The 18,908-nt window shown below is 36.2% G+C and overlaps 1 protein-coding gene across 2 annotated transcripts in view; it reads right to left on the bottom strand.

The window, feature by feature from the left end:
* Positions 1-851: 851 nt before the first annotated feature.
* Positions 852-18,908, bottom strand: part of SGCZ (sarcoglycan zeta) — a 432,583-nt gene continuing 414,526 nt past the window's right edge. For both annotated transcript variants that reach the window (XM_021694220.1, XM_021694221.1), the window contains 2 exons: positions 8,411-8,534; positions 852-1,046 (listed from right to left, as the gene is read on the bottom strand). In XM_021694220.1, the coding sequence (XP_021549895.1) occupies positions 852-1,046; positions 8,411-8,534 (319 nt within the window). The remainder of the gene's footprint in view (positions 1,047-8,410; positions 8,535-18,908) is intronic.

Raw genomic sequence — 18,908 nt, 5'->3', positions numbered from 1 at the left:
TATGGATTCTACACCAACAGTATGCCCCTCTTAATACTATCTTATATTGCAATAAATTAGATGTTTCGTTAAAAGCAAATACGTCACATGCAAAAGCCAAGTAAATACTATATAAGGCCATTCAGATCTGACAAATGACAGGATAATGGCATTTTGTTAATTCTGTAAAGATTATATTGCTGAGTGCTTTCAAAATTACCTAACGTACAAAAGTCTAGACTTAGTAGACAAAGAGTAACAACACATTGAATTCAAAGAAACAAATAAAACTCAGGGTGGGATTCTGTCTTGTTTTGTTTCGTTTTGTTAAAAATCATGTATTGAATTTAATTTTTAGTAAAGCAAGCATTGTCTAATGCTTGAAAATTTTAAAATTCGGGGATAAAAGTTTACATCCAAAAAGATGATTGGAAAATTGTGCTTTCAGACTATAGAATTAGTTTTCTGACAGGGTTAACCATCTCATCTTGCCATTGGATACTGGGAATTTCATCTGTGTGATTAATGTATGTATGTGCAGTTCATATCCGGTCCTGCAAAAATCTAAAACTGTGTGCTTCACTTCATGTAGCAAAGGCACCTATGTTTTTCTCCCTTCTGAGCAAAAGTTATGATCCAGTTTTCCCGCTGAAGGTGATTTTTCCACTGTCCCGTCACCCACACTCTCTGCGTTGAGCAGTACAGTAAATCACGAGAGAAGGTGGCAGCGATACCCCTGCGTGCATCGGAAGAAGTTGCTCTGTGGACCATTTGAAGAAGCTCTGGACTGATCACAAGGGAAACCGAGCGGAACTGTGAAGCAGACGGACAGGAACAAAAGGCTATTCTGGTGTGAGGAGAAATCAGTCACTTCAGCTCCACAAGCAGATGTTGCTACTGGACTGACAAGTGGAGCTTACTCCCGCTGGAGAAAGGTACAGTTTGCCATTGGGGCAGACACACAGTTCGTACACGGTCTGCCGGGAACTTGAGGAGCTGGGTGAAGATGATGAGAAAGAGCCGGTCGGTAGATTCCCCAGCCGGATTTTATCTGCATTCAAAAATATCTAGGGGGAAAAGAAAGTGCATTTTAATGCATTTTAGCATTCGACATTCCTCCGAGCTTTACAACATGGTCTAATAAAAAAGACTAAACAACAATTCTATTGGTTTAGCTGCCATGCTTTGTTGAACAAACAAATTACATTCCTACACTGCAGCCCAGAAGCCTGGCAGCTATCTTCTCTTTCGAGACATGGTGCATTCTGACAGAAAGCCCTCGATCTGAAAAGCAATATTGCACAATCTGCTTAAGGGGCCAACCCACTTATTCAAACACCACAGAAAATTAATGAGTTTGAGAGTCTCTCCATTTAACTTCTTAATCATGCCTCCTCTAAAGAGTATACAAAGAAATCAGGATGCTCATGGAAAGGACATTACTGAAGGGATGGGCAACTTACAAAAAGAAAGTTACTCAATGACCTAATTTTTAAAAACAGTCATAAAATCATGTTGACAGTCTAAAGGATACATACACCATGTAGATAATTTGCACCATTAACAACAATTATTAGCTATAAGCAGGTCTGAAGTCTCCGTGAAACGTATTACTTGTACGCTACACTTACTTTGCTAGATTTTCTAATTTGCAAAATTACTTCACTTATTCCAAACATGGACTTAACACTTTCAGGGACGGTGATCATATGGTTCTGACATGCAAGAGAACTGACATGCAAGAGAAAAGTTTCAAAGAAAGAAAAACTGAATCATGAATCTGAATGAACAAAGAAACAACTTTCTCTAGCTATTTCTTCGTTCTATTGTTATGTAGCTAATTACTGCCTAACTTGACAGGAGAATCCGAGATTACTCCATTTTTTTCTACATATTTGCCCTTATCCAAGTCCTATTCGTTTCTCACTGGGACTCCTACCTTAGCTCCCGGACTAGCCCACCAGCTGCCCTTCTTGTCCTCTTATAGCCTGTTTTATATACTGCTTAGTGAATTTCTAAGAAACACAGATCAGATCAGATCACCCCAGTGCTCAAAATTCCCTGACAGCCAGCCTCCCACCACACTTACAATGAATCTGGATTCCTTCCCATGGCCCACAAGCCCTCCATGATCCCTCTAACATCATTTCCTAGCATTCTTCTCCTTGCTCCAGCATTTTCTCAAAGATATCTGAAGAACTCTGGCCTCTGGGTTTTTTCACTTCCTATTTCTTTAGCCTGAAATACTCTTTTTCTCCAGACATTTACAAGTGGGTGGTTAGAAAACAAGCGTAGGAGGGAGATCTCTTTTTGCCCTTTCTATATTTGTTACTATTTTTAACGGTAAACTCCTTTATTTATTTTTTTTAATTTTGAAACACAGGAATCTATTGAATGCTGCAGATAAGAGAGAAAAATAATGCATATGCCATACACATGTATGTTTTAGATTAATTTAGATGTTTCAGATCCCTGCAAAAAGGTCACCTTCTAAAAAAGGGTTTTCTTAACCACTCTATGAAAATAACACTAATCCATTAGTCTCTCTTTGATGGCTTTATTTTTCTCTATAGTACCAATCCTTTCCTAACATTGTATTAAGTATGTATTCCTTCATTTATTGTTTTTTCTCCCCCTTGCAAGTAAGACCTACAGCTATCTTTGGGTCACAGAACAGTGCATAAAATTGTACAAGTGCATGTTGCGTGAAACAATGTTCTTCCTTCACCACGGACATGTCTCTCCCCTCTAGGGCACAAATGTCCTCCTCCAGCAGAGCCCAGTTCACCGACTTCACCCTCCAGGAGTTTTCCCAGATGTTCCAAGATGGAAAGACTCTTCTTATTGGTTCTCCCACAGAAACTTATTATTATTATCTTATCTTGCTCATCATTTGATGTTATTTTACAGTCCTATTTATATCTTCCTTTCTCAAGTAAATTATATCTTCCTTGAAGGTGGAATCATACTGAAATATTTTTTATAACTTCACAGTGTTTAACCCTGCAAATACAGCTTCCTCATAATGCAAATGGTTGTTGAATACATGAATAGATTATAAAGTAAATGGATGATTGAATTTATCAACAATATTCAAAGTTACGAAAGTGTGATTAAAATTTTGTTTGTAGGTGTCAAACGTTAAAATTTATCACTCCATAATTACTTCCGGGTTAAGTGACAGGAAAGCAAAGGGAAAGAAAGTGCTTCTGTTCTTATTTTTTAAGGAGACTTATTTTTTAGGAATAGGAAATTTTCAATAGGAAAATTGAAAGCGCACAAAAGTAAGCAAAAGGAAATGATGACATATTTTGGGGTGTAGAGGCTGGGTGTCATTTCTCCTGGCTCTGTATCTCCTTGTTGAGGGACGTCAGTGAGAGTAACACCAATCATTACACACTCTGGGCTCTTACACTTCTCCATAGGAACAGAGGGATGAATAACTTCTCTACTGGTTGAGTTTAAGAGAGGAACTCTCGGGGCACCTGGGTGGCTCAGTCAGTTCAGTGTCTGCCTTTGGCTCAGGTCATGATCCCAGGGTCCTGGGATGGAGAGCTCTGCATCGGCCTCCCTGCTCAGCGGGAAGCCCGCTTCTCTCTCTCCCCCGCCCCTGCTCATGTTCTATCTCTTGTGAATGGATAAAATTAAAAAAAAAAAAGAGAGAGAGAGAGAGGGACTCTCTCACAGCTCACCCACTGTCCCTCACTTCTTTTTTGTTTGTTTTTATAGATTCTATTTATTTGAGAGAGACAGAGAGAGGAGGAGCAGGGTGGAGGGGCAGAAGCAGAGGAACAAGCAGATTCCCTACTAAGCAGGGAGACTCTTGGCAGGGCTCTATCCCAGGTCCCTGAGATCATGACCTGAGCCAAAGTGGCTTAACTGCCTGAGCCACCCAGGCGCCCCCCTCACTTCTTTTTAGGAGCTAGCATGTTTGCAGAGAGCAGAAATCCCAGACTTCATAAATGCCAAAAATATTATGGGGCAAGCTCTGGGACAGCGGGCTTTAGGTCTGCATGTTTGGAGATGCGTTCACGCTGAGGAAATATCAGGAGCTGGTGTTTTGTCCAAGAAACCTTGAGACATAGACGATAAAGTGTGCAAATGGTAAGTGGCGAGGACGCTCACGTGGGATGAATCAAATGAATGTAGGCTACTGGGAACGGTTCACTTGACTAGGCAGCCCAGCAATGACTGTTATTGGTTAGCCCAGGGGCTTTGGAGCGGCTTGCTGACATAATGCCACCCCGGCGGCTTTTATAGTTATGCAACTGGTCCTCTCTGCATGTGGGTAGCTCTCATGAAGAGCTGAGGAGAGGGGCAGGTTTTGTACAGGCAAGGCGAGCAGGTGGCTCGTGTGTAAAGCAAGCACAGCTGTGGGAGCCTCATCAACAGAATTATCCTTGAAGGACTTGGGCCTTATTTGAAGCAGGTGTGGGGCCCCAGCATCGCCCTCCAGCTCTGCTCTCCACTCTGGGGCTACTCGCGACAACACGTAGCTATAGGACAGTACTTAATTCCGTAAGCTTCCAAGATACATACCATACACTCAGCCGTATAAGGGAAGTATATTTTATTTTATTTTATTTTATTTTTTTTAAGATTTTATTTATATATTTGACAGAGAGAGACATAGCGAGAGAGGGAACACAAGCAGGGGGAGGGAGAGAGGGAGAAGCAGACTCCCCGCCGAGCAGGGAGCCCGATGCAGGACTCGATCCCGGGACTCCAGGATCACGACCCGAGCCGAAGGCAGTCGCTCAACCGACTGAGCCACCCAGGCGCCCAGGGAAGTATATTTTATTAATAACATTTAAATGAATGGGGCCTTTAAAAAGAAAAGGATGTTTTCTTGGCTTGAGATAGAAAAATAAATCATGAGGTAAAAAGAGGTGTTGCATACTGATTCTTTCCAGCATGGCTTTGCCAGGTTTCTGCAGCATAGACATGAGACATTCAGGGACCTTGGGAACAAGCCCCTGTGCACCTGGAAAATCCCCTGCCTGCTGGCCATCATCGCTTTTCTTGCGGAGCAAAGCACCAGCTAAGGAGCAAGCCCAGTCCAGGGCAGACCAGTCTGCACCAAGACGGACCCCAGTACTGCACTTTCACGGACTTTTCCCCTCATTATAATACTAAAAATCATGCCCAGGGGTGGAGAGTTAGCATGTTCATTAGACACACCACGCGTGAAGAAGCAGGACCATTAACTGCTAGTAAATCCCCACCTCTACCTGCTTACATGTCACCCTTTTCCCACCTAAGTTCCTTTAAAGTATTCCATCTGACCTCTCCTTGGAGAGTCAGCCTGAGGATTCTTTCCTTTGTGCTGCCCCCTGGTGCTGGGGCATAAGCCCCAAGAAAGCCTTGCCTGTGCTTTTCCATTTGGGGTCCAGCCTTGTCTCTACCATTGCTGGGTCCAAGGACCCGAGTCTGGTAAGTGATAGGCTTGCTCATATCTCTTTCTGTTCTGCTAAGACAGTTACTGTGATACTGTTCACCTTCCAAATTCTAAAAGTGATATTTCTATTCTATATTGCCCTATAACCCATAGAATCGCTTTGTTCTGAAACTCTTCCTGGTACTCCGAATCACACGCCTGAGCATTTAAGTCACGGCCCACTGTCTTCTCTGCACCAAGAATTCATTTATGCCTTTGTTACCCTTTGAAATCAGGCCTATCACTGTGATAGCAAATCTCAAGGGATTTGCAAAATAAAAATTGTTTTCCTCTTTCTCTGTGATCTTGTAACATACATGTTACTGCATTATTGCTTCTCATGTGCTATTGCAACACTTTTTTTTTTCCAAGTTCCATCTATATTATGATTCGGGTTGTCTTTAGAGCCGTGTTTGAAATTCCTTGCAACATTATGTCTGAAATGACAATCCTCATCAGTGCAGAATTTTGCGTGTAATTTCATTCTTATGTATTTTGTCTGTTATTTTGTTACCTCAATACCATGTTTGTTCTGATTCTAACTACTTTAAGAACAGTCTAAGGGAGGAACTTTACATCTTTCAATTTTGTTTAGTAAATGATCAGTATGCCTTTTCTGTGGCAAAGTTAGTGAAGCCAAGAGAAAGATTTCATATCATTTCACACTTTTTCCTAGGAAAATTACGTGTTATTTTATTCTATTATAAAGTGCTGTGCTTTTCTGTGTCTTTGTGTTATTAATATAAAAAAATGACCACAACTGAAAATCTCTGGCTATGATTTATTTATAGCATAATATTCAATTCACAATTAAATGCTAACCTGTAATTGAATCCAAGGATTCATTCTGCTGATACACTGAATAAAAGAACATAAGTGGTGCATAAATAGGAACAGAACAGAGATTAATAACTACCAATATTTATTATGAGATGATTTATTATGAATAATTTGAATGAAATGATTAGCACGATAAAAGCAACTCTTTAAAAAGGATGCAAGATATTTAAGAAAGATTTCCATCTTGCTGTGGTAGACGAAGTATTGTATTCTGTAATTGTAGCAGAAAGAAATCTTGAAAGGTAATATGGATAACCTTTTAAAGTATTATGAAGTGTAGTTCTATATCATTTAAGTTGTAATATCCATTAAGATGTTAATATAGTCCTGCCAGTAAGTTTGTTTATAAAAAAGAAGCAAAATATCCAATTAAAATTCATCCTGAGTCAACAACTGAAATAATGACATAAAGGTAAGGAAGGAACGTCCTCCTTCAATTCTATTGATTTCTGCCTTCATCTTTACATCTGAAGAGGAATAAAATGTTGCAGAGCATCTTTCTCAAGTTATTCTTCCATTCTTTATCTTCTCAACTTGACCTTCATAAGCTCATAATAAAATAAGCATGAGAAGGAAGAAAATACCAAGGGACTTAATTGGTAGAAACAGGAACACAATGGATTTAGACTTTCAAGGACTTCGGGAATTGTAGCAAAAATATACACAATATATACTGTGTATAAGGATTTGAAATAATTAAAATAGAATTAAAAACAAGCATGCAAAACAACGACTACCAAGATGTCCAGGCAGATTTGAAAAAAATAACAAATGAGAATCCTAAAAATGAACAACATAATTATTAAAATTATTTTATTTTTTTGGAGATTTTATTTGAGAAGAGAGAGAGAGAGCATGAGTGGGGGTCGGGGGTGGGCAGAGGGAGAGGGACAAGCAGACTCCCCGCTGAGCAGGGAGGCAGGGGATACTCCTAATTATTAAAATTAAATGCTCAATGGAGGCATTTAATAAGTGATTAGAGACCAAAAAGGAACCTGGGCATATAGATCTGAGTAACTAAACAGAGTGAGGCACAGGGAGACAGAGAAATAGAAACTCAGGAGGAGAGACTAAGAGATCTGGAGGGTAAGGGAATGGAAGAAACACTATGTGTTTCTTTCTTTTTTTTTAAATTTTATTTTATTATGTTAGTCACCATACAATACATCATTAGTTTTTGATGTAGTGTTCCACGATTCATTGTTTTCGTATAACACCCAGTGCTCCATGCAGTATGTGCCCTCTTTAATACCCATCACCAGGCTAGCCCATCCCCCCACCCCCTCCCCTCTAAAACCCTCAGTTTGTTTCTCAGAGTCCATAGTCTCTCAGGATTCATGTCTCCCTCCGATTTCCCCCCCCTACATTTATTTCTTCCGAGTTTCTGAGGAAACTCGAGGAAATAGAGGAAATGGGGAGCAGTAATAGGAAAAGAAGCAATGCTGAGAAATTTCCAGAACTGACAAAATTGTCATTCTGCTGGCACACCAATCACAATGTATGTAACAAGGTACATGGAATGAATGTGTGCCTAGGGCATTCCAGTGCCAGCCTGGCAGATGGAAGACAAAGGGTTCTTTACAGCAGTGAGGGAAAGGGAATCATCTTTAAAGGAAGGACAACAGACTGACAGGAGATTCTTGGAGGAAAGAAAGTAACATGGGAGAAAAATGTTAGCATGTATCTATCTCCTTACCTAGGGAATAACAATTGGGCTAAATAGTAAAATAACTTTTGTTTCATTTTTCTTTTAGAAGAATATAGGAACCATTTCTACAGAAATAAACAAACATCCAAAGTACTTTTTGGAAGAATGTTTTGGAAGACCAAAAAAGAAAAAAGAAAAAAAAAAAAAAAGACTGCCTTCATTCTTGATATTATCTTGATATCCATTTTGTTTATCTGCCAATTCTGAAACTACAGGAATTTAGATGTCCCACTTATAATTGACTTATAAATGGGTATCTTTCCGTAGAAAAGAAATGGTGCTTTGTTTTAAGAAAATAATATCAGATTTACCAAATTTCATATTCAGGAAGTATTATATTTCCATAATTTAAGCTCTCTCATGAATCAGTCACCTGGAGCAATATGAATATAATTTGAGAAGCACCCTCAGCAGTAAAGGGCCAGTCTCTACCCCTGGGAACTCACCTCCCCTTCTGTAGACTGCAGATGGAGCTCCTTCCTGCAGGTGGCCTTGAAGTCTCCTGCAGCAGCACTCACCCGGACCCCTCGAGGAGCTTCCATTATCAAGGACCTTGTGGGTGATTCAAGCCTAAGAGCAAAACAAAAGACTCCTTCATAGTAAAAAGAAAAACAAATTATGATGGACTAAAAGATAACATTAGTAACTAAAACAAATGAACAGGTAGGCATAAATAAAAATCCTTTCCTTTTCAGAAGAAGCCAAAATGAGTGTTAGAATCATTTTTGATTGCCTTATCTATTTTTTGGCTCTTTATGAAACTCTTCATTTGCTAACATCAATTATTTATTCTCATTTGTTTAATGATTTGATAAGAGTTTCTTATGCTGTTTCCTTTCACAATGCACATGAAAAGTAGGTCATGATAAGTTTACTTGTTTAAATCTTTTATATATTTTCAAAATGAATGATGGAGTTTTAATAAATACATTTGTACCAACTTAGCATGTAACTATCCCTCAATAAAGAGTCTTGCAAAGAGAGAGGTTTAATGAAAATCATTAATATTGTGAACTTTCAAGCACTCTACAGTCAAAATTTTGTAGACCTGAAAATTTTCAAACTACTCATTACACTTTTAGAAATTAATTAAGATGCAGGAAGAAGCCCTTTCCTACATCTTCCTACAGGAAGAGCTGACCTCTACTGGCCCAGGAAAATGTCCAGAGAATGAATGACATTAGCCTGAGAGAGAGCAAGTAAATGAGAGGTGATACACCAACTCAAGTATGATTAAAGATTGACTGCATAAATTATGAGGGAAAAAAAACCCACAACTGTTTTAGATAGTTGTGCCTGCAGAAAAGCTAGTTGGGAGGCAGTTTCAAAATTATCTTTGATTATAAAACTAGAGGAAAGGACAAAAGAAGGCAGAACATGGAAGCTAGAATACAGTGGTAAAAACCACTTTATTTACTCTGTATTTCATGTATTTTTCACTAAAGCTTTAAGTCTGCTAAATTACTCCCGAAAGATTCAATCTAAAGAGAAATTTTGTGATGTATAGTTTATTTAAAAGAGTGATTCATTTCTTTGAATAAAATTAGTTGTAAAACAAAACAAAACAAAACAAAAAAAAAAAACACACAAGTGTGAGCAGAGGGACTATCCCCAAGTTGGTCTTTTTGGATAAACACTCTGTTCTGGGGCAGCGATTGTGTGTGGTTCTCTTGCCCACACAACTTTAAGACAAGAGTCCCCTCAGGCTCACATCTCACATTCACCATCATCCATAGCAACTGGTTTCCTCTGAGGCAACAGTTCCAGAGCTGTTTTGCAGGGAAAACTACATCAAATAGTTTGAACTCTGAAGATCAGCTCTCTCTCAGTAGTGAAGTTGAACTTAAAGACTTTAAAGTGATATTGAAGGAGTAGAGCTAGCATTTAGAAGAAGTAAATTCGACATTTTCAATTTTTTTTTTTCACCCACCAAAGCAACTTTGAAACTTTCATCTCTATGGGCCTCTTGGGACATCTTTATAAAATCCCTGGAGGGGTCAGGTTTTGAATATATATACATTTTTTTAAAGAAATGTTTGTATTTTTTTTAGAAAAATAATAATCATGTTTCACACAGCATTTAAAAACTTGAAAATAAGATAATTATATTTTTTCACTCATAATCCTCACACTTTGCACATAGAATCTACATTTCTATTAAACTGTGCATCTTTTAATTGATTTCTCCTAATACATCCCCAAATATATGCCATCTTGAGTAGTATATCTGTGACCACTACTATTTTCATTGGTTAATTATCTGTAACATTAAATGTAATTATATAAGTTTGGATATGATGAACCATTCAAACAGAAGTCAGGTATGTAATTAAAATGAATTACTATTCTAAAACAGATTATGAATCTGACATTCAAGCAAACATAACTCAGCGAACTTGTAAGTGGCAGAAAAAGCACCCTTACTTTATCAAATAATTGATATGGTTTAGTTTGTTTCCAGGGATAAGGGTTGAGGTTCTTACTCACATATTTGATAGTAAGTTATCCATATTAAATGTGCTCATGTTTTTGTATCATATTTCTACTGTGTTTGACACTTGGTACTAGAGCATTAAAATATGGTAAGTCTTTATGGGCTTTTGAATTTTTCCATTCTCATCTTTATTAATTACTTAATCAAAAAATGTTTATTATATTCATCTTCATTTTAGACCTCAGGTATCCATCGCCAGCATAGCCATAGACTATTCAAAGAGGCGATGAAGACTGAGAGATGGTTCAAGAACGTTAGCCAGCAGCAGTAAGACTCAATTTCAACATCTCTAAACTGAAAATTATCATATTTTCTTATGGGGCCATAAGATATGTCTTAGGAGAATTAAGGGAGATAAATGTGTAGTGGGGTAGTATTTTGAGATACTGATGGGATTTCCTTCCCTGTCCCATTTCCTTGCAGTTCTGCCATTCACTAAACCATGTATTTTGCCACAAGCAGCAGAAGATGGAGCAGAGAAGTTGATAAAGAACTTTTAAGTTTCCTAATCTAATAGACATTTTGAGTTGGAGAAAACCTAGCCGTTTAGTGTGTTGAAAATGATTCAGCACATGGAAAAAAACATCAGAAGAAAACCAAAGTCAGTGAGAGCTTGTTGTATATTTCCACCTGTTGGAGAACTGTTTTCTTGATTCACAGGATAGAGAAGATTTGGGTGGGAAATCAACAGAACTGGTTTCCAATTGTTCTCTGTGTTCGGCTACCTGAGGCGAAGTCCTATGATGTGGGGCCTTTATTCTTTAGGTGTGAGAGGTCTGAGGAGACTAATGATATCTCAGGATGACTGAGGACAAGAGATCAAAGATTCTCAAAGGAGACAGGGGTGGTGACCTTTGGTGAAGGAAGAGTAAGCGGAGAGAAGAATGAGAACCTCTTGGCAAATTCTAGCTTGGGTCATGAGGCTCTCAATGACCAAATGTCACCCCAAAAGCTTTGGCACAGTGTAAACCCCTTGGTACAGTGATGCAACCCCAGGGAAAAAGAAGAGAACTGAATAGACAGGCTGAATTCCTGATACCAGGGCATTGGAGACCGAACATGTATATACATATATACATATATACTTAATAATTTATATAATTTATATGTATGCAAAACTGATCAGAGTACATAAAAACATTCAAAAAGTGGTAGCAATTTTATAGTATTGCTAAATCCTTCAAGTTATGAAGCGATTAAGACTAAATTAAACAGGTTTCAACTGTATGCTTTGTTAATCTTGATAAAACTAAGTGTGGTAATCATTAAGATATAATATAAACCTTATTTCCGCAACTATATGGTCAATTAATTTTCAACAAAGCAGGAAAGACTATTCAATGGGGAAAAGACAGTCTCTTCAATTCATTCTGTACTTAAAACTTTGCATGGGTTATCTCATAATCATCCCATCAATACTGAGAAATGCATACTCTATCCACATTTTACTTAGGAAGTAGTTGAATCTTAGTGTGGTTGAGTCATTTGCTTAGGATTAGGTAACTAATGCAAAGATCTCAGAATATCCAAAACCACCTTTAAAAAGAACAATATTGTACTATATGTTGGCTAACGGAGCATAATAAATAAATAAATGCGAAGGCATTCCAGGCAGTCAAAAAACAAAACAAAACAAAACCTTTAAGCATTTTGAGCACTTCAAGCAAAGCTGTAATAATGAAGACACTTGCTGGCCTGGCATAAGAATAACAAATACATCAATGGAATAACATAGAGACTCTAGAAATAGACTTTAACAAGTACTGTCATCTGATTTTTGGCAAAGGCAGTAAAGTGATCCAATGAGAAAAAGCAAAGTAAAAACAGTGCTGGAATCTCTATATGGACAAAATGAACTTCAATCTATACCACCCACTGTTATCAAGAGTAAAAGCTAAAACATAAGACTTTTATTTTTCAAATTATTTTTTTAAAGATTTATTTATTTTAGAGAGAGAGAGCGTGAGCATGCGCGTGCAAGTGTGGGGAGGGGCAGAAGGACAGAATCCTCCAGCTGACTCCCTGCTGAGCTCGGAGTCCAACCCAGGGCTCAATCTCAGGACCCTGAGATTATGACCTGAGCCCAAACCAAGAGTCAGATGCTTAACCAGGCATCCTCTAAAACCACCCAGGCGTCTCTAAAACATAAGGCTTTTAAAGGAAAATATCTTTATGACTTGGGAGTAGGCAAAACTTTCTTAGACCACAAAAAGGAATAACAAGTAAGTATTTTAAAACATAAATTATATGTCTTCAAGATGAAAAGCTGCTTTTCAAAATCCATCAATAAAATGAATATATACATAGACTGGGAGACAATATCCACAAAATACAGATGTTACAAAGGACTGGTGCCAGGATATGTAAATAATCCTCCAGCTCAAAGATAAAAATACAAAAACACAATTAAAATATGGACAAAAGAGTTGAACAAATACTTCACTAAACAATATATATGGTTGTTCCATATACACAAGAAAAAGTCATTAATGTCACTACTCATCAAGTAATGGCAAATTAAAGACATGGAATACCACTAAACATCCACCAGAACGGCTCAGATTAATAAGAATGCTAACACTGAATATTGGGGAAGATGTGCAGCTACTGAAATTCTCATTTATTTTTAGCAGAAAATGATATAATCACTTTGGAAAGCTCTGACATTTTCATATAAAACTTAATATATGCCGGTTATATCCCAAGTGTCTATCAATTAGGGAAATGCATAAATAAAATATATGTTCACATAATGGAATAGTAACAAGCAGTAAAGCAGAAAGAACAATGAAAGAACTACTGATACAGACAACAACACAGATGGATCTCAAAAACATCATGTGGAGTGAAAGAAACCTTGCAAAGAAGAGTACATATTGTAGATTAATTTATATTTAGTACTAGATTAATCTACTCTAATCCAGGGTGAAAAAGGTGAGAGAAAATATTGCTTCTGGTGGGTAGTGTTGGGGATTTCCTGGGAAGGGCATAAGAGAACTCTCTGGGTGAAGATAATGTGTTTTTGTTTTTTTAAGATTTTTATTTATTTATTTATTTGAGAGAGAGAGAGAGAGCAGGGGGAAGAGCAGAGGGAGAGGGACAAGCAGACTGCACTAAGCACAGAGCTCAACACGGGGCTCGATTTCAGAACCTGAGCTGAAATCAATAATCAGATACTTAACCAACTGAGCCACCCAGGCGCCTGATGATAATGTTTCATATCATGACAGGAATTTGGGTTATACACGTATATGCATTTGTCAAAACTCAGGAAATGTGCACTTAATTTTTGTGAATGTCATTGCATAATTATTTTACAGTAAAAGAAAAGAAACTGTAAGTAATCTTGAATAGTAGTTAATGATATGTATGCCAAAGTGAATAGGCAAAGTATACAGATTTATGCAATGTATGTGCAAATACATAAAAAATAAGATATACTGGCAGACGGCTAGTGGAATGTGTACATGTGTGATTAAAGACATATAGGACGATGATGATGGAGGAATCTAGCTGGGGGTATATAGGTGGTCACTATAAGATGCTTTCAACATTGAGTACATTTGAAAATTTTCATAATAAGATGTTGGGAAAGAAGATGTGGTCTCAGATCTTAAAAGAATATCTGTTTAGTTTGTTTCTAGTTAAAGTTTGTAAAACATTATGCTATGGAGATCCAAATAGGAAAACTGTTAATTGATGCTAATGTTTGACTGTCATTGACTATTAAAATTCAATAAAGAATACTAATGACATATAGGGATGCTTTTAAGATATGTTTTGATTCCCACTGCTAATCTACTATATTAATATAAATGCTGTATCACTCAGTGTCTGTATTTTACAGTTATTTCAGGGAGAGGGATATCAAGAAAGAACATCGGATATTATTTACTTTACCTAAAAATTAAAAAATTTGAGATAAGTTTACTTGGATAAAAGTAAACTCATATCTACTTCCATATCATGAAAATTCCAATATTTAAAAAATAATAAATATATGTAATAAAATCCCAACAAAAATCTCAATAGTCTCTTGAAACTTAAAACATCATATTAAACTATTCTGGAAGAAAAGTACAGGGGCACCTGGGTGGCTCAGTCGGTTAAGTGTCTGCCTTTGGCTCAGATTGTCATCTGGTGGTCCTGGGATCAAGTCTCGCGTTAGGCTTCCTGCCCTGAGGGGTGCCTGCCCCTTCCTTTGCCTCTCTCTTTCTCTGTTTCTCATGGATAAATAAAATCTTAAAAAAAAAATGTGTGACACTTAATAGATTTTAAAAATGAAGTTAAATTGGGAGATTTTCCTTTTAAAATTAGAACTTATTGAAATTAGTTTAATTAAAAATGAGATTGGAATTAAAACTAGAAATTTGTCAATGGAACACAATATAATCTAAAACAGATCAAAAGTATTAATGAGAGATTAGTTTCTGAGAAATGTAGCAATCATTTTGGGTGGAAAGTAGGTTATTTAATCAATAATCCTTAATAAATTGACTCTCCATACTAAAGACACTAACATTAGATACTTAACATACTCTGCAAGAATAATTTCCAGTTTTAACTATTCAAAATATAAAAACAAATCACAGACTGTAATTTTCTTTTTTTTTTCAGACTGTAATTTTCAATGGAAAATTAGAAGAAAATTCAGAACATAATTTCCCATTTTATTTATACAAAACATAAAACTAAGAAATAAATTACCTAGTGTACAAAATAAATGACAGAAAATTAGAAGAACATACAGGAAATATCCAAATACAAAGAAAAGAAAGAAAGAAAGAAAGAAAGAAAGAAAGAAAGAAAGAAAGAAAGAAAGAAAGAAAACCTTTGAAACAAGATGGAAAGCCCCAAAATCATAAAGAAAAATAATTGATAAATTTTACTACCTAAGTCTTAGGTTCTATTGGTTTTTTCCAAATACCCTGGACTTCTCAAATAAGCCTAGAATCTCTATAGAAGTCCTGGACTTAGACATTCTGGAGCTCGAACATTCCAGAATACTCTGGAACTCAAATTAGACTAAACCTGTATTCCCTTCTAGAACTATCTAATAAGCAAACTCTTGGCAACATAGGATCAACACTTAAATGACACTCTGCTTCTCTCCTATATAGAAATTCAAAACATTCTCTGAAAGGACCTGTTGAAAAATGAAACCCATGTTTATTTGCAAAGCTTGTGAATTTCTATGTGATTAGTCATTGGAATTAGTGCAGTACAATTGTGTTCATTTTGAAAGCATTATAGCAATCATGGCAACGGATTTCAGACTAGCTCTTACAGTGGGTACCAAGAGATTCTAGCAGAGAAAAGGAGTAATGTTGAACTCGAGGCACCGTTATCCCCTGTTTTTTCCCAAAAAATTCTGTTTTCACTGTGTTTACACACCAAAGATGCAACCAGATTTTGTTTTTAAGGTGTTAGGCAAATCTCAATTTGAAAATGAGCGCCCTAGATCTTTAGAAAAATTCTCAACATTCTGAGAAAGGAATTCAGACTCCTATTAAAGTAAGTTGCAAGACGCAATGACTACATAGAAACTTAAGCAGAACTTAAGCATCATGTATCTCGCTCTTCATAAATATTTAACACGGTGTCAGGCACGTAGTGGGCACTCATGAACTATTTTTTATTTCAATGATGGAATGAATGGAAAAGTGAACAGAAAAATGTTTTAGGGGAAAAAGAAAACAATGCAAACTGTGACCTGAATATACAAGCAATTTTAATGTCTTAGCACTTCAAGCTGAGTTTTCTTCAGCTGCAAATCACATTGTTTCTGTTGCCTCAGTTTTTACTGTTTTCTGCCTACTTGCGCTTTCCATTATGGTCTCTTCCTTCAAATTCGATCAAACAAATTTCTAGATCAGTTGTTGCTCTGTGTTCCCAAGATTACATGCTAAGACAAGCTTCTCATAATGATCACTTGCTATTAACTCTAAATAATATGTAAATACATTACATAGCGTGGAAGAGTAAAAGGGAGGAAGAAAGAAAGAAAGGCAGAGAGGAAGGGGAAAAGGAGAGAGGGAAAAGCGGAGGGGAGGGGAGAGAAGCAGAATACTATTTTTTTTTTCAGTAAATTTATCTTAGCCTTTCATTGACAAAACAACTCAGTGCAAAATCCTTACTACCTTACACATGGTGGCTTTTCATTTAACACAGCCATGATGTAAATGACATCTATGTGTTTTTGGAGATTAATTTGGAGTCTGTAAAACTTAACATTTCAGTTTAAAATTATATTCATACAAGAATGAACATGATGAAAAGATGCCAGTTACATCATTAAATATTAATTCATTTTACTGAAATGAATCCAAATCTGGATTTTTTTTTCCCTTGGAACAGTTAATGAAACTCAGATCCAAACAATCTTTGGGCGATATACAACGGGCTTCATCACTCCTCACCAGAGAGTAGAGAAACTCTTTTGAACTGTAATAATTTAGCTATATGTTAATTTAAGAAATAAAAAAGGAAAATGTTCATACTTGGGCTATTCTGGACACAAATACTGTTATGTCCTTACTGACTATTCAACATGTTTTTTTCACCTTTTTAACACATAGGTCCCTACTAAAAACCAATGTCACTTTATATAAGACATCATAGAAAATCTACTAGTATTGGTTTGAAGTGCACATGGAAACTAGCAGAGAATTTGGCACACATGAAGCACTCATCAAACATTGGTTGAATAAAACTGTAGAAATTGACTTCATGTCAACACCAAAATACTACCTATACTCTTTAATAAACCTTTTGAAATGTACCTGTCTAAAGTCTTTTATTCTCAACAAAAACAAAATTAAAGACAACACGGCTACTTACTCCCCAAATTACCATTTCATTTACCTGGCCAACTAATCTCACCTTGTTGATTAGAATTAGGTGTCGACTAAGAGTACTTCTTACTGCCCTGAAAGGAAAATTGTCAGCAGGACTTGTAAAAATCTTCTCAGACACTCTGCTTTTAATCTTTATGTACACAAATAAATAATTGAACACCCCCATCATTACTGTGCTTTGCTTCTGTTTCAGTTTTCAAATTTAGATCAGTAACACTCATCTTGGGGGTTGCTAATTTGCTTTTAGCACTAGCCGATTAAGTTTAGCTTAGTGCAATATTTAAATAATTGATGGATAATTAGAAAACAAAAACCAGAAACACTATATACTAATTATAATTTAATTCACATTCACACTTACAAATTTTGAGACATGTCAACAAGGTAATTAAAATAGCAGTTCTTATTTCTCTTTTGGCAATAGATTTCATAATGAAAATCATACAATGAGTATATAGTTACTGAAACGTTAAAAGTAAAAAGAGGTTTCTTTTAGAATGGCGTAATTTAAATAACTTTTTATTGAATGAATCACTAAACTCTGGCATCTACACAAAAACACAGTTCTAAAACAATCGGAGTTAATGTTGGCCACATGGGCCTTAATAATACAGTAACTGTGACATTTCTTATGTTACATGCACTCAACATCCTCGCTATTCAGTTTTGCTCTTTCAGCAATTCAAATGAACAAATATTTATAAGGCACAATTACATATGAGATACATGTTGACTGCTAGAGCACTAAAGATAAACAAGGAAGGATGTGGATCCTGGTCTAATGGAACATACAACCTTGTTAGATGGGGAGGGATAAGATAAATAATTACACAAAAATGTCGAATTCCTAACTGAAAAAAGAGCCATAAGTTAAAACTATAACACACCATGAGATGCTGTTTATACATACTCTTCCACCCTCCTAAATCCTTGGGGTTTTGGCATTGAGTAAAAAATTATTTTTGTCTAATAAAAAATGCCTTGATCACAGGAAGATGGCCACCTTTTTCTGTTATTGTTAATCAGCCTGTTTGGATCTGGAGTGCTGAGATACTGAGAAACTGAGTTCCTTAGGAAATTTTATCACAGAACTTTATATAAAGGTCTGAAAACTGTACTGTTGTGAAAGTATGGCTTTTTTTTTTGCATTTAAATTTTTTTACTTTATTTTTCTCTTTTCATTTGAACATTTTTTTTTCACTCATCCAAATGGGAAGGGCTGAACCTGATCTTTATGAAATAATTTGGGGTTTGCTTAATATTTGTATTGTGTTTTCCAAGACAAAGACTGTCTCCCAGGTTGATATTTTGATTCAGCTTTAAAAATGACTTTTAATATGTGATTTATTTTTTTAAAATTATTATTGTTGTCTTTTTTTAATCCCATAGAAATGTATTTTGGAATGTAATTTACCTACCAGAAAGTAATTATATAAAACATCTTTTTTTATTGACATATAAAGTTCTATTAGTTTTAGGTATGCTACATAATGATTTGATGTACAGATACATTGTGAAATGAATACTACATTAAGTTATGTAAAATAACTTTGATCCCCAAACCTTAAGTTATTTATTGAGTTAAGAACATCC

Source organism: Neomonachus schauinslandi, chromosome 2 (assembly GCF_002201575.2).
Source record: "Neomonachus schauinslandi chromosome 2, ASM220157v2, whole genome shotgun sequence".
Lineage (NCBI taxonomy): Eukaryota > Metazoa > Chordata > Mammalia > Carnivora > Phocidae > Neomonachus > Neomonachus schauinslandi.
The sequence above is the reverse complement of the archived record's forward strand: the minus strand, read 5'-3'. Positions and strand labels throughout refer to the sequence as shown.